The sequence below is a fragment of the Camelus dromedarius genome, chromosome 2, assembly GCF_036321535.1.
Source record: "Camelus dromedarius isolate mCamDro1 chromosome 2, mCamDro1.pat, whole genome shotgun sequence".
Classification (NCBI taxonomy): domain Eukaryota; kingdom Metazoa; phylum Chordata; class Mammalia; order Artiodactyla; family Camelidae; genus Camelus; species Camelus dromedarius.
The window spans coordinates 4,200,936-4,218,197 of NC_087437.1; the positions used below are offsets into that span (position 1 = coordinate 4,200,936).

At 39.2% G+C, this 17,262-nt stretch overlaps 1 protein-coding gene across 1 annotated transcript in view; it reads right to left on the minus strand.

Annotated features, from left to right (window-relative positions):
- The window catches only part of COL6A5 (collagen type VI alpha 5 chain), a 116,997-nt gene that overhangs the window by 20,648 nt on the left and 79,087 nt on the right, over positions 1-17,262 (minus strand). Inside the window, exons 36-37 of the mRNA XM_064490805.1 lie at positions 14,615-14,705; positions 10,423-10,631 (exon numbers count right to left, since the gene is read on the minus strand). Of these exons, the coding sequence (XP_064346875.1) occupies positions 10,423-10,631; positions 14,615-14,705 (300 nt within the window). The remainder of the gene's footprint in view (positions 1-10,422; positions 10,632-14,614; positions 14,706-17,262) is intronic.

Below are 17,262 nucleotides of genomic sequence, written 5' to 3' on the forward strand. Positions count from 1 at the left end.
TGGAAGAGGGAAGGGGAGAGGGGTAAGAGAGGGGAAGAAGATTAAGAGGCACAAACTACTATGTAAAAAAGTAAATAAGCTACAGGGATATATTGCACCACACAGGGAATAGAGCAAATACTTTATAATAACTTTAAATGAAATACAATCTATAAAAATATTGAACCACTATGTTGTATACATGAAACTAATATAATATTGTAAATAAACTATACTTCAATTAAAAGAAGAGGGAGGATTGACTTATCATGTTAGTAAAATATTTTTTCATACACTGCCCACACCAGAAATGTTACTTCCCCCTCCCCTAGTTTTCTCTTTATAAGTGAGCAAAATCTCAATCCTTTTCCAGAGTACCCAGCAGAACTATTTTCTAAGGAGGTGTATTTCACCTATAAAAATCTCTAGACCTAGGTTCTCTACCCACTCGCAGGACGAGCATGAGAGTCAAAGAAGGTAAATGCTAAAACTCTAAAATGTAGTCAAACACTCAGTAATCACCTATGATTATCCTACTTTGAGTCTAAATCATCTTACTTGGGGAGATTGGGTCTTCAAAAATATTTTCCTTCAAGAAAATTTGGCAGGAGTGTGGATAAAGTATATTTATAGCTCACAGCAGTTCTGTGTATTCTCTGGAAATGTCACCAACACACCGATCCCATCTCCAACACTGGGAAGAATTTCCCCAGAATGGCAGATGAGGAAGAGCTGGCTCACTTCTCGTGGAACTGGCTTGAAAGGAATGGGGTATCCAGCTGGATTTCCACGGAAGCGCCCCCAGAGATTAGGTTAACTTTGGCTAAGATTTAAGCCACAGCGCCAAGTGTGCTCCAGTAACTTTCGGGAGAAGTGGAGGTGGAAATGCTATTTAGGGGCAAGGGAGAATCTAAAGACTTGAGCCATTTGGACTGGGATTGCATATGCGTGTGAAGTAGCTACGCTGCCTTTCATGGAATTTGTGGGAAATCTCAAGATGTGCAATGAGTTATCTTGTGGTCTGCCTTGGAATCTGTTCAGGGGCCAAAATCAATCGTATGTTCTCCATTGGCAAGGCACACGGATGACTGTAGCTCCTTGATGTGCACATCTCTGTCCACATGAACTGTAGTAGCTATTTTTCCAGTTAACCCTTTTTATAAGACTTTCCACGAGGCTGATACACACACACACACACACTTATACATGTATGTACATATATGTATAACTGTATCACTTTGCTGCACACCTGAAACTAACATTGCAAATCAACTACACTTCCATAAAAAAATAAAATAAAATAGACTTCCCACAAGGCTGGCGATGCTCTCTTCCATTTTCCCACTCTCAAGTGTTGAATTGAGCGCCCACTCTTCTCCCAGTCTTGTGCTCTGCTCCATGCCTGCCATCTCTCCCTTAATCTTCCACACAGCACTATGAGGGTGGAATTATCATGCCCATTCTACAGAGGAGCAAGCTGAGGCTTCGAGAGGCCAAACCATTTGGCCAAGAAATGACAGCCTGTATGTGGGACAGGCAGGATTTGCACCCAGCTCTGTGTCACTCACCCTGAAGAACTGGTCATCAGACATGAAGGTGGAGCAGACACATTGAGGGACACATCGGCCACCTCACCAGAGGTCCCAGGACCTGGTTTGAAGAACCAGGGTCTCAGTCAATGCTATTCCTTCTGACTGAAGCTATTAAAGAAAGTTTTCTTCCCAAAGTAGGCAGGTACACAAATTCAATAAAATTTGCAATTTTTAAAATTCTCCAGACATTATAGAGCAGTGGTTATGAGCGGAGTCTCTGGGGACCGAGTCCTGTCTAAATCATCTGTCAGCTCTGTGATCCCCACGTCTCTTCCATGCCTCGGTTGCATTACCTAAAATATTAGTAAAATTGTAATAATCAACTACAACCTTATAACATTTTGGAGAGAATTAAATAAAATGTTCACAGCGCCTGGCACATCCTAAATACACCACAATTTTTAGAAAGAAGAAAACAAGTAGAAAGTCTTGGACACCTGGAAATCCTACCCACGATACTATATTCTCTGCAAACCAAAATTTCCAAAAAGGGCAAAGTCAGCTGGTACTCGTGGCACACAACTTACACGCATACCAGCACATGCTCTTGTGCTTACGCATGTGATGGCAGTAATTTACACGCCTCTCCAGCCAACACCACCGACCCAGGCCTGTCTGGTGAGGTCACTGGTCGAGCTCGAGGTGGGTGCACACAGGAAGTAGGCACAAGCGTGTGTCTCGGACTGTGTGTCACTGATTTTATGCCCACGGGAAATACTGATACATTTCAAATTCTCTCGTCTTGTGTCTGAGTCCCTCTCTCCTTGACTCTCCTGAACATGTAGGAGTCACTGTCTTAAAACAGAGTTCATTCTTTTCCCCAAAGACAGAGTAAATCTCTTTCTTGGCCTAGATCCTTAAGTCCACCAAATGAGTTATATGCAGGAATTTTTTGAAATTCAATTAATTTAGAAATAGAATTGTACCAACAAGATTATTTAAAAATAACTCTCCCAATGATGACATGATTTCACTTATTCTCAAATTTGGCAGCTGGAGAGATTTCCTCATTGTAAAGGCGGACAATGCCACTGTCAGACAGCACAGCCCACCACTGTCAAAAATTAGCATTTTTGTGAAGATGGGTGTGGACTTGAGTCCTGGCTCTGCTACTGACAAGCTGTGGTGTTTGGGGAGGCTCTGAATCTTTGCATCTGTGTCCTCATCTATAAGATGTAACAGTAATTATAATAATGATGCTTTCTGGGGTAAAGGTTAAATGAAATCACATATATAAAGTGCTCAGCACAGTGCAAGGCACGTATTTGCGCTACATAAGCAGTGACTTCTGTGGTTACTATTATTCCTCACACATTGTTCATTCATCAAGTGAGACAGTGTCTGCAGTGCTCTGAGCGCTGTACGGCATGAAATAAATGCTGGCCTTCAAAGTGCTCCATCCACACTTTTTATTGAACTGAATACTTTCTGACTTGTTTAAGGTATTTTTTGTACACACAGAGTACACTCGATCAGACTACAAACTCCTTGAAGACAGGGCTTCTGTCTGAATCTTAAAAATAAAAAATCTCTGCAACCCCCCAAAAGACTAGGTTGGGGCTTAATTCAGAACAGGAGCCAAATACATATTTGCTGTGTGAAAGGATGTCTGAATATTCATGGGAAAATCCATGGAAATGCTTAGCCGAGTTCCTTCATATAGTAAGTCCTCAGTGAGGGCTGCACCCACACCCCCACCATCACCCAATTACTACTTCAACTACCCAAGTTTTATTCCATTAGGAACAGGTCCATATGAAAAAAAGTGTCGCATTTAATACTCCAGAACAGTCGTTAGTTGCCACAAACGACTGCATGAGACATCAAGAAGCGACCTCAGTGAAGACAAATCGTCCACATACCCTCGACTCGCAGCTCACATTAGTTTCACCGCATGAAAAGTCTTCAAGGAGAACACTCCAAACTATAACTTTACAATAAACTTCCAAGCAAAAGTAAATGCAATCACTTCAATCTACAGTTTAAAACGAACAGGAGACTCCGTTTATACCCCAAAGAGCATCAAGATAGTTGAGATTCCCCATAGAGTTCCTGAAACATGTCCTTCAAATTCAGACATGATCCCAATTCTATTACTGACCCCTTTTGAATGTGTACTGATGAGACAGTAGGACATTCAGCTTGGTGGCTGTTCCAGTGTGTGACTCAGAGGCCAATCCTGTGGCATTTAATTTCAGTATATATTTAAATTCAGCAGAAGATATATATATTTAAGTTCAACACAGGACAGCAAAAATTAGAAGCAAGCTAAGTGTTCAACAAGAGGTAAAGAGCTAAAGTATTCATTCATTAAAGAATTAATGCATTGAAGTAACACTATAAGAACACAGAAAAATCAGTATGAAGCTTGCAGCAATATGTACAATGTATAACATATTATGTGCAAAGCAGGATATGCAGTTGAATAAAACTATGTAATCCTATATACCTATGGGAAAACCAAAGAATATATTCCACACTACAAATAGCTCAGTTTGCTAAATTGTTTGATTTGCAACTCTTTGTATTCAAATGTTACATTGTGTGATAGTATTTTTTTTTAAATTGAAGTATAGTTGATTGACAATGTTGTGTTAGTCTCTGGTGTACAACATGGTGATTCACTTATACACACATATAGAAATATAAACATATATTCTTTTTCACTATAGGTTACTACAAGATACTGAATATAGTTCCCTGTGCTGTACAGTAGGACCTTGTTGTTTATCTCTTTTATACACAGTAGCGTGTATCTACAAATCCCAAATTCCCAATTTATCCCTCCCCATTCCCTAATTTTTTAAAACATTAGCAGAATCCTGAGGGTACAATGGGAAATGGCAAACAGGGTGTAGGAATCATGAGTGCTTATACCGAATCTTTGAGTTCCATGACCTTGGGGGCATGAAGTTTTCTTCTAAAATAGTTTCTCTCATTATTGACAATCCAACGGGGTCATCCTTTGTTGGGGGGGGGTGTCCTGTACACTGTAGAATGTTTAGCAGCATCTGTGGCCTCTACCCACTAAATGCCAGAAGTACCTCCCGTAACGACAACTAAAAGTGTCTGTAGACACTGCGTAAGTCTCCCAGGGTTGGGGGGTGGGGGGTGGAATCAAGCTGACTGTACAGCATAATCAGACTAAAGTTAGAAAAATAAAAATGTAAAATAAAATCCATGCAAATTCCCTTGAGCACAACTCCAGCCTAGTTGGAGGAGGGAAGTGTTGCTTCTCATTACTTCATAAAATTCATTGAAAAGAATATCAGTTGAAGTCATCCTAAAACCAGAGACTGCTTAAAGCTATGAGTGAGCCTTAGGCTGAGTTTGGGTTGGTATTCAACATTCATTAAAAATGATATTGTCCAAAGGCTTGATCTCCAGAATGTATAAGCAGCTCATACGACTCAATAAGAAAAAAATAAACAACCCAATCCAAAAATGGGCAAAAGACCTAAACAAGCAATTCTCCAAGGAAGACATACAAATGATCAATAGGCACATGAAAAAATGCTCCATATCACTAATTATCAGAGAAATGAAAATCAAAACTACAACGAGGTATCACCTCACACCAGTCAGAATGGCCATCATTCAAAAATCCACAAATGACAAATGCCGGAGAGGCTGTGGAGAAAAGGGAGCCCTCCTACACTGCTGGTGGGAATGCAGTTTGATGCGGCCACTGTGGAAAACAGTGTGGAGATTCCTCAAAAGACTAGGAATAGACTTACCCTATGACCCAGGAATCCCACTCCTGGGCTTATATCCAGAAGGAACCCTACTTCAAAAAGACACCTGCACCCCAATGTTCATGGCAGCATTATTTACAATAGCCAAGACATGGAAACAGCCTAAATGTCCAACAATGTATGACTAGATAAAGAAGAAGTGGTATATTTTTACAATGGAATACTACTCAGCTATAAAAACCAACAACATGACACCATTTGCAGCAACATGGATGCTCCTGGAGAATGTCATTCTAAGTGAAGTAAGCCAAAAAGAGAAAGAAAAGTACCATATGAGATCACTCATATGTGGAATCTAAAAAAAAAAACAAAGCATAAATGCAAAACAGAAATAGACTCACAGACATAGAATATAAACTTGTGGTTGCCAAGGGGGTGGTGGGGGGAGAGATTTCAATATTGTAGAATAGATAAACAAGATTATACTGTATAGCACAGGGAAATATATACAACATCTTATGGTAGCTCACAGAGAAAAAAATGTGACAATGAATATATACATGTTCATGTATAACTGAAAAATTGTGCTCTACACTGGAATTTGACACAACATTGTAAAATGATTATAAATCAATAAAAAAAAGTTAAAAAAAAGAAAAAAACAAAAGAAAACAAACTTTTGGTTACCAAAGAGGAAAGGGAGGGGGGAGGGATAAATTAGGAGTAGGAATTAACAGATACAAACTACTATACATAAAACAGATAAGCAACAAGCATTTACTGTACAGCACAGGGAATTATATTCAGTATCTTGTGATAACCTATAATGAAAAATAATCTGAAAAAATATTTATAACTGTATCACTTTGCTGTATGCCTAAAACTAACACAATATTGTAAATCAACTATAGTTCAATTAAATAAATATATTCTGTCGCTAAAAAAGAAATATTGATTCCATTTTTAGATGAGAAAATTGAAGCTTAAAAATATTAAGTGATTAACACATCTTTACATGGTTAGGATTCAAACCTGGCTATTTAATTAAGCCCCTCTATTTAACTTCTACTTCAACTCTGCAATATTTTACTTAATATTATCAATCTTAAAAAGTGACTAAACTGATTACTCTACTTGAAGTATTATAAATGTACTGAAATTATGTGACAACAGAAAAGCAGCCTAAATTGTTAATATACTTAATCTTGTTTCCAAGTTTTACATATTCACAAATATATGTGATTATCAATAATTATTGCAGATATCAGATAAAATAACTGTTAATGGCTTAAAATAGCTAACAAATGAATATATTGTCAACATCCTTTTCACAGGTTTTAGTTTATTTTCATATATAAAATGTTGTTTGGACCATGGAAAACTGATAGGAGCTTAAGCACTGCTGATTTGTCACTTGCACAGATGTTTGCCATTTGGCAAATTATTAAATCTCTCTAAGCTTGTTTTCTTGACTGTAAAATGAGAACAGTATTGACCATGTTATGAAGATTAGATGAGATACTGTATAGAAGTGCTTTCAGTCACTGTAGGTCTTTAATAAATACTAGGTATTATGGAAAAAAAAATGATCTTGTCCAGATCTTGTGGTAGCTCACAGCAAAAAAAAAAAAGTGACAATCAATATATGTATTTCATGTATAACTGAAAAATTGTCCTCTACACTGGAATTTGACACAACATTGTAAAATGACTACAACTCAATAAAAAAATGTTAAAAAAAAATCTTGTCCCTCTTTAATCTTGAAAGTAGACTAACTGTATCTTAATTATTAGTTAACCTAGCATCTTTGATCAAAATGCTAGGCTCACCACTGGGTCATTAGTTGCAATTCATTTGGAATTAAACCATCCAGTTTTCGTTACATAATTCCAAAGAACTATGTGTATTCCACTGGTAAGTAATTACGAGGAACTGAATTTTCCAACGAATTTTTATATCGTGGATGTCGTGGTCAAAATGCGTAATAGTATCTCCAGATAATCTCTACCTGTTTGAATCTTAAAAATGTTCTGTTAGATGTTGGATGGATGGGTGGATGGATGGATGGATGGATGGACAGCAATCTTGGATGTGCAAAGCAAAATTATAATGCAGTTCACCTGGAATCCTTTGGAACTAGGCATTCTTACTTCTGTTCCGTGAGACTGATTACCCAATTGCTTTTAGCTGAGAACACAGAGCAACTTTGGCAGCAGGAGCAGCAGGTCTTCAGCCTCAGCCTGCAGCAGAATCACCTGCATGGCTTGTTAAGACTGACGGCTGAGCCCCACCCCCGGAGTGTCTGCTTCAGTCTGGGATGAGCGCCTGTCAACCACGTTCCCAGATGGTGCTGATGCTGCTGGCTTCAGGACACAATTTGAGAATCCCTGGGATAGTGAATCTCAAAAATGAAGGCATACAAAAATCACCAATGGTGGTTTTAAAGCATGTGGCTTTTATCTCAAAAATGAGGGCATACAAAAATCACCGATGGTGGTTTTAAAGTATGTGGCTTTTATCTCAAAAATGAGGGCATACAAAAATCACCGATGGTGGTTTTAAAGCATGTGGCTTTTTCATAGCCATTCACACTCCTAACTATGAAGCAGTAGTTCTGAGACAGGCTTAGGATTCTGTGCTTCTGAAGGGCTTGCAGGTGATTCTGAGCTGCTGGAAGGAGTGGAGAGGGCCAGGCAAGGGGATGGAATTAAAGATGAACTTGGAAATCGGAGCTGGGAGGAAGAAGCAGAGGGAGGGGCATAGACAGAGTGCGGTTGTGTTTTTCGTGAAAGAGAGTGATACACAACTCAGTGCCAGCTCACAGTGGTCTGGGAACACTAAAAATTTCTTAAATGGTTAAGACTTCTGACTTTTCCCCAAGACTCTCCATTCAAGGGCACACAAATCAGCCATCAGACAAAAGAATCACATTATAAATGAATAACAGGCATAGCATATGGAGGTGCTTATGAAAGTTATCGACCTTCGATTTGTGCAGTGCATCTGCAACTTATCAAAGCTCCTCTCTCAGTGACCAAACAAAATATCTGAAGCACAATTTACTCTCCACAAGGATGGGGCACATTATATAAAGTTCTCAGCAGCTTTTGCCACCCAGCTAAAGATGATTTTAAAAAAGAAAAAAAAAAAAAAAAAAAGGAAGGACTCGTACGAGTTCCCAGACAGCACTTGATGATCTGAGACTCAGATTTATTTTAAAGGATAAAATAATATATATTATCCTTCGGTCTGAGACTCTGTTTCCAGGCTACCACAGCCTCACATAATCCTCCACGGAAGTTCCAACACACTTCAACCCAGTGTAAGAGTAATTGGGTGGGATGGGAGCAAGAGAAAATTGACATTTTTTCCTATAGAACCATGCACAGTTATTTCTTCAGCCAAATTGGACCTTAAACTGGGTATGAGTATCTTAATTGCCAGACATCTGAAAAACCAAATGAAAAGTCTTGCTATTATTACTGAATGATGGTCGTTAAAGATGATGGTAAAAGGTATCTTTTTTCCGTTAAATATCCAATTACTTCTGTCTTTCTTGAAAAGGTTCCCACTTCTGAATTATTAGACTTTAGAATGCTTACCTCTAACAATACTATCACAAAAGACAAAGAGACAGGAAGGGGGCAGGGCACAGCCATTCAAGGAATGATAACAGCAATTAACACCGAAATGGTGGAAGATTCAACCCCCAGTAGGCCTTGAGGCTCAAGATGGTGGGAGATCTGACTTCTAGTAGACTTTGAGCTTCATTGTACGCTCATTGTAACATATTAACATGGTGAATAATACACCCACAAGTGCCATGACAGTCCCAAGGCTAGCCACAAAAGGTCAAAGAGTGGGCAGTGGCCAACTTCCTGGGAATCCCAGCCCCTTCCCCCAGACTAGTTAGACTGGTCCTTCAACTTACTAACATATGAAGCTACTGAAGCTACATCCTCAAGCCCCACAACCGTTTTTCCTGCATCAACAACACTGCCCGAATAACTTCTCTTTTTCTTTCTAAACCAAAACAGAATAAATTCCTGTGCCTTGAGGGCTGTTGTAATTCCCGTATCATTAGAGCAAACACCCCAGATTGGCTGCATCCATTAAGAAGGACAAATATTCTGTTCTCTTCTTTAAGCTATGTCTGCCCAACAATAAAACGTTGTTTTAAATAAAAAATACACACACTTGGATGCCTTAATGCCAGAGTACCACGTATATACAGTTTCACTTCATCACCTTTTCAAAAAAGTTTTAGTTTTCAACTGACTGACTTTTTAATTCTTCATTCTAGCTTCTATAAAGGAAAGTTTAGCTTGTTTTAAAGATAAAATTCAAATATACATATTTCAGCAACAGGGGGACAATATAGGGACATGAAGTGTTAATCCAAGGAAAAGAACATTTACTCATCCAGGGAAGTTACGAAGAATTAATATTATTCATTCTTATGAATAATCAGCATGAAATTTCCCCTTTTCCTTTTAAGCTTGCATATTCTTAGCAACACACACGCTTTAAATGCTGGCATCCTGGCCAAATGAGCATTTTGGAAGACTTTAGATGCATAGATCGAATAGCTGAACAGTCTGTTTAAAAGGTCACCCTTTTAAATGAAAATGCAGCCAAAATTCTATGTATCTGATTTGCTTGAAAATAGAAACTCCTGACAAAAAGCATTATTGCTTTGCCATTAAAATGTACCGAGTAGATAGTGGGGAGTTTATTTTATTTTCAGTAAAAAAAAAAACAAACAAAAGCTTATACCTTCTCAAGTGCTCATAAATTCTGGGGCACTGGCCAGGCCAACTTGTAAAAGTCATTTTAATCCCTCCTTTGCTCTGATAGTCTCCAGATTGCTCCTTTGACATCACACTTACCTTCTAAGTTGTGGCTTCTAGAGAAATCTTAAATTTGGTGAAAATATCAGGCTCATTTCTTAGAGCTTGTGTCAGTGATCTCCAGAGTGCTACCTGTGACCATTTAAATCTTCAATTCAAATAAAAGCAGCAGTTGTAGCTACCATCTTGAACTTGAAAAAAAAATTGCTTTTTGCACCAGCCTTATTTATTTCACTCTCTATTAAATGTTAAAAGAGGAGAGTCAAGTTACTTTCACATCACATCATAACTTTTCGTTTCCTTACCCGAAGTGAGACTTGCAATTTCTCCAGAATCCTGATCTTTTTCATACTTAGTCATTAATTTCGGTGGCATAAACATGTGGCTTGGAATGTAAACCAAATGGTCACTCCCACTGTCCCCCAACACAAAAGATGAGTCTCTTCCAGCACTTAATTCCTGACCAATGAAGCTGTTTTCTCCTGAAGAAATCTCATGCGGCTCAGAAGAAAACCTAGAAGGTAAAGAGGAAACTTTTAAGTGGATCTAAATAACTTTGTGGAATACAAATAAAATGTCTGAACAATTTAATATCGTTACTTAATCATTTGCTAAAAGAAAGACGATTAAGTTGTAAGAATCTAAATTTATTTCAATCAAATAATTCCTTCAGATTCGTTACACTACAAGGGAATTCTCCTACACATAGATAGAAGAACAAATTCCTATCCTTCTCAAACTATTCCAAAAAATTCAGAGGACCAAACACTCCCAAATTCATTCTACAAGGCCACCTGACACCAAAACCAGTCAGACACTATAAAAAAAGAAAAATATAAGCCATTATGTCTGGTGAATATAAATGTAAAAATCCTCAACAGAATATTAGCGAACTGAACCAAACAGCATATAAAAGTATCACACACAGTGATCAACTTGGATTTATTCTAGGGATGCAAGAATGGTTCAGCATCTGCAAATCAATCAGTGTGATACACCACATTCACAAAAGGAAGGACAAAGATCACGTGATCACTTCAATAGATGCATAAAAAGCATTTGACAAAATTCAACATCCATTCATGACCAAAATCTCTGATCAAAGTGAGTACAGAGGGAACATATCTCAACCCAACAAAGACCATTTATGACAAATCCACAGCTAACATCATATACAATGGTGAAAAGGTCAACTGTTTTCCCATAAATTCAGGAACAAGACAAGGCTATCCACTCTCACCACTTCTATTTAACATAGTTTTGGAAGTCGTCGCCACAGCAATCAGACAAGCAAAAGAAATACAAGGGCCCCCAATGGGGAGGGAAGAAGTAAAACTGTCACTATTTGCATACGACATGAAACTAACACCTCCACACAAAAACCATTAGAACCAATAAATGAACTCAGTAAAGATTCAGGATACACGATTAATATACAGAAATCTGTTGTTTTTCTATAAACTAAAAACTATCAGAAAGAGAAAGCAAGAAAACAATCCCACTGAAAATTACCAAAGCAATCTTGAGAAAAAAAAGCTGGAGATACACCATCCTGGATTTCAAACTATACTGCAAAACTACAGTAATCAAAACAAAGTGGTACTAGCACAAAAACAGAAAAACAGCTCAATGGAACAGAAAGAGAGCCACAAAATAAACTTACACACATATGGTCAATGAATCTCTGATAAAGGAGAAAAAAATATACAATGGGGAAAAGACTGTCCCTTCAGCAAGTGGTGCTGGGAAAACTGGACAGATACATGTAAAAGAATGAAGTTAGAACATTTCCTCACACCGTATATAAAAATAAACTCAAAATGGATTAAAGACCTAAATGTAAGATCTGAAACCATAAAACTCCTAGAAGAGAACATAGGCACAACATTCTCTGACATAAATAATAGCAATATTTTTTTGGATCTGTCTCCTAAGGCAAAGGAAATAAAAGCAAAAATAAACAAATGAGACCTAATTAAACTTAAAAGCTTTTGCACAGCAAAGAAAACCACTGACAAAACAAAAAGATGATCTACCAAATGGGAGAAAACGTCTGCAAATGGTACAACCCTCAAGGGGGTCAATATCCAACCTAGATAAACAGCTCATACAACTCAACAACAAAAAAACAAAAACAAACAAACAAACAAAAACCCCGAAACAACTCAATTTCAAAAAATGAGCACAGAACTTGAATAGACCTTTTACAAAGAAGACAGCCAGATGGCCAACAGGCACATGAAAAGATGCTCAATATCACTAATCATCAGAGAAACGCAAATCAAAACTACAATTAGATATCATCTCACACCAGTCAGAATGGCCATCATTCAAAAGTCTACAAACAATAAATGCTAGAGAGGGTGTGGAGAAAAGTGAACCCTCCTACACCGTTGCTAGTAATGTAGTTTGGTGCAGCCACTATGGAAAACAGTATGGTGGTTTCCCAAAAACTAAAAATAGAGTTACCATATGATCCAGCAATCCAAGTCCTGGGTATATAACCAGAAAAGATGAAAACCCTTATTCAAAAATATACATGTACCCCAGTGTTCAAAGCAGCACTATTTACAATAGCCAAGACATAGAAGCAACCAAAATGTCCATCGACAGATGACTGGATAAAGAAGCTGTGGTATCTTTATACAATGGAATACTACTCAGCCATGAAAAAGAATAAAACAATGCCATTTGCAGCAAAAAGGATGGACCTAGAGATTATCATACTAAGTGAAACAAGTCAGAGAAAGACAAATACTCTACGTCATTTACATGTGGAATCAAAAAAATGATACAAATGAACATATATAGCAAAACAGAAACAGACTCACAGATACAGAGAACAAACTAGTGGTTATGAGAGAGGAGGGGGGAGGGGCAGGTTAGAAGAATGGGATTAAGAGATACAAACTATGCATAAAATAGATAAGCAACAGGGATATATTGAATAGCACAGGGCATTACAGCCATTATACTGTAATAACTTTTAATGGAGTATAATCTGTAAAAATACCAAATCACTGTGTTGTACTCCTGAATCTAATATAATAGTGTAAATCAACTATACTTCAATAGTATAATTGCAGCATGCATCATATTTTACATATTTCACCAATATGTACCATATTTATAATTTTTTTTTTTTTTTAGTTTTTAGGAATTTTGTTTTGGCAAAGCAGAATCATCCACTACATTAAATTGGTGTTCTAAATTGGGGTCTTATTGTACTTGCTTGGATGTGATATACACATTTGTTTTCATTTGATAGTTGCCTAGCAACTAGGAGCACATGGGATTTGCAGCTAGATTGACATATGACCATGTTAAAATAACATGATGTTTAAACACCATTTTGCAAGAACGGATTTTCCTTTAAATAAGATTCCTGCCTAGTGCATGCTGGGAAACACTGCTTTCCTCGACATCAGGGCCATGCTGTCCTCCAGAAGGTGTGGGCTGCTGGGAGCTTCCACGTTAAACCACTAAGTATAAATGAAGCCTGATGTCAGAGGAAGACGTACTTGCAGGAATTCTGAGAACATTTCATCTTGCCATTTTGCTCCTGGATAGGTGGGAGGGACCTATTTACCTATTCTATTCTAGAATAGAGGTGTCTATTCTGAGAAACTCTCTGCTTCCTTGCAATCTGGCAGGATAGGGTCACAATGGACCTCACTCTGGGCTTTCAGGGTCTGCAGTCAGGGGTCCAAGCTCAGTCAAGCACAGGGAGGAGCAGACAGCAGCCAAAGGGGCTATTCTCCTTCTGAGATTCAAGATCCATCAGATGCATTATTTACATTCTCATTCAGGATAAAAATTTAAAGCAAACTATTTACATGTGCAGTGACATTGTGGAGTCTTTCAGGCTGTGCTTTGGGAATGAAACAGTGAGTCACAGGGAACCCTGGACGTCACAGAGACAACACTGGGATACATGGTAGTAAATGGCTCAGCTGAGGTGTCAAAAGTTGCTTTAAAAAGTACGAAGTGTGGATTTTGACTGCCAGTTAAGACAGGCTTCAAAGAGGACACAGTTTCAATAAGGGCCATGAGGGGTGGGTAGGGCTTTACAGACGGAACAGGGCCCCAGGCAGGGTGGCCAGAGGCCCTGGAGGGTGAAACAATAGTTCACAGAAGGCAGACGGGAGTCCAGCGTGGCCGGAACTCAGGCTACGGTGGGGAGAGGCGCGAAGGGAGGTTGAGGCGGCTTAAGGCTGAATCCCAGGTTCTATTCTGGAGTAAGCTTCCATCAGGCATTTCTGAGGAAACCATGAATTTTACAGCAACATTGTAAGAGAGCTCATGAGGAGGTTTTAAAAACATCAATCTAGAAAGCCAGCTTGATGTGTAACTTCTGCTACAGAAAATGGAATACATCAAGAGCCTTTCCTTCAGGGAACTTATCAGCCTCCTCAGCCCCGTAACCTGCCATCAGCCCCGCTAAGCACCCCTCGGCCAATCAACAGTCACTTGTAAACAACAGCAGCGCCAACTCACAGAAGACTCATGTCTTCATTCTCCTCTCCTTCTGAGCTGAGGAGTCTGCAGGCGTCCTCAAGCATCGCTGGTGGGTACTGATTGAATCCTCCTGTTGAATGAGAAAAGTTACAGTTTCATATTTTTTTTAAATGTTTACTTCTTTTTTTAACTTTAAAATTTTAATTTATTTTTAAATTTATTTAAAAAATTTTTTGTAGGGGGAAGTAATTTGGTGTGTAGATATATATATATATATATATATATATATATATATATATATATTTTTTTTTTTTAATGGAGGCACTGGGGTTTGAACCTAGAAACTTGTGCATGCTAAGAATGCACTCTACCCTTGAGCTATACCCACTCTCCCTTAAAAAAAATACTTTATTTAAAAAAAAACTTTGTTTTGTTGGGGGGAGATAATTAGGTTTATTTGTTTGTTTGTTTATTTATTTTATCAAAAGTGCTAGGGATTGAACCCAGGACCTCATGCATGCCAAGCACGCGCTCTATCACTGAGCTCTGCCTTCCCCTCGCCTAAAATTTTAAACTAGAAATTTTATTTGTTAGGGAAAGAGAATTCCAACAGGAACCTTCCTGCTACAACACATGTTCCTAAAATATTTCAGGACAATCTGGCCTGGATGAAAACAGAAAATAGTAGCAATTGGAAAGCGCGTTCAGAACCTGATGTTAGACTGTTTTGCAGCCAAAGAACTGCCAAGGTCATGGACACGGACCTCCTCAGCTTGTTTGCGTGAGTGTGACTTGTGATGCAGACACGCTTGATTTCCATATGCACAGCCTAACATAATTGAACAGAAATTTCATTCTGTCATGCTTTTTCACGCAGTCTTATGCTAATAGCGCACATGTCAGAAAGGTAATATTTTATGACATGATGTTATTTCTGTGCTTCTGCACCAAACAACACTGATTTCCTAGGAGGGAAATAATCAGAGGGTACTGACCTAAATAATGTGTCCCTTTACCCCTTCCTGTTGTTCCATAACCTGCAGAATATTGAGAAATATACGTATACATCCCCCTCACTCAGGAAAATAAATAGTTTTTAGTGAAAGGAGACCTTTGGCCATTGAATGATCAAAGACTCCATGAAAATATCTCAGAGAATACTTATGGTTTTACAATAATCACATTTCTCTGGTTCTAAGAGGAGCATTGTTTTTCTAATCCTCTGAAATAAGACTATGTCTTCGCATCAGTTGCAGTTGGCAGGTGCTGTCCGGGAGGCGGGAGCAGTGACACTGCTGTCATCACCTGCGCAGGTGGGAATGCCCAACAGTCATCACCAACACACATGACTCAGGTGGAAATCAAAAGTAAGCTGGCCCTAGGAGGGCTGGGTGTAGCTCAGCGGTAGAGCGCATGCTTAGCATGCATGAGGTCCTGGGTTCAATCCCCAGTGCCTCCATTTAAAAAAAGAGAGAGAAGAAACGTAAGCTAGCTCTCGATAGTTGCAAAGCTTACTTAAGAGCCCAGCAAGACCAGCGTTGGCTTACTTTATAGGGTCTTTTTAACTTGCCACACCATCATCAGTCTTGACAGCTTAAAGAACAACACTGCACTGAAAAAAGTGGGCATCGATGCCTCTGAGTCAAGAAGTAGCTCACAAGAGTCAAATTTTGAACAAGAAGAAGTCTTAGGAATGCCTTAATCAATCTGTTTCACGTATGCATGTGCAAGAGTGACATGGTCGTCTGTAAAAGAACTCTTTCCGTTACCATAAAATAAAAAGCTCTAAGAGGAAAGTTGATATCAACATTTACCCAGAAGCCCTTCTTTCTTCCTTTTTACATCATATAATGGCACATTATACAATGGAAGGCATTTAGGGTTAAAGAAATAACATGACTTCCCCAAGGGAACGATGACTGGATTCTTCAACCGCACATGAGTCAGAGGAGAAAGGAAAATGGTTCTCCTCCTCCAATGAGGAGTCAACTGTGAAGACGCTGTCACGCTGGTGATATTGGAGTTTCCCTGAATACGGGGGCAATGTGGGGCTTCTAGGGGGCTGGGAGTGGTTCCAGTGGAACCTAAGTCCAAGCCCGCCAGAGTCCCAGAAAGAACGGACTCAGCCCCAACTCCGCGGGAACCCCGCAGAGCAGGCTTTCTCAGCTCAGCGCTGTTGACACTTGGGGCTGGACCGTTCTTTCCACTGGAGGGGACGAGGGTGTCCTGTTTAACAGCGTCCCTGGTTTCTAGATACCAGTACTCTCCTCTCCCTCAGTTGTGACAACCAAAAATGCCTCCAGACATCCCCAAAAGGCATCTTGTGGGGGGACCATCCCCCACTGAGAACCACTGCTCTAGGAAGAGGGTCTCAAGCCATTTGTGGTGAAGGACAAGGTGTCACACTGATCCGTTTGCTTTACATCTTGTTCAACGAGACCAAATCCGCTCTTCACACACTTGTAAGATGTGGCCATGTCAGATTGCTTTAAACGTTTCTGGACGCTATTCTCAATTTCTGTACTTCTCTCTGCACTGACCATTTCGTGCACTAGAGCCCATCCCAGGGGTGACACGTTCTGGTGCACTGGCCTAGAACCTTACTACTCAAAGTGTGCTCTGTGGACCAGAAGCAACGACATCGCTGGGGAGCCTCTTAGCAACGCTGCATCTCAGCCTCCACCCCC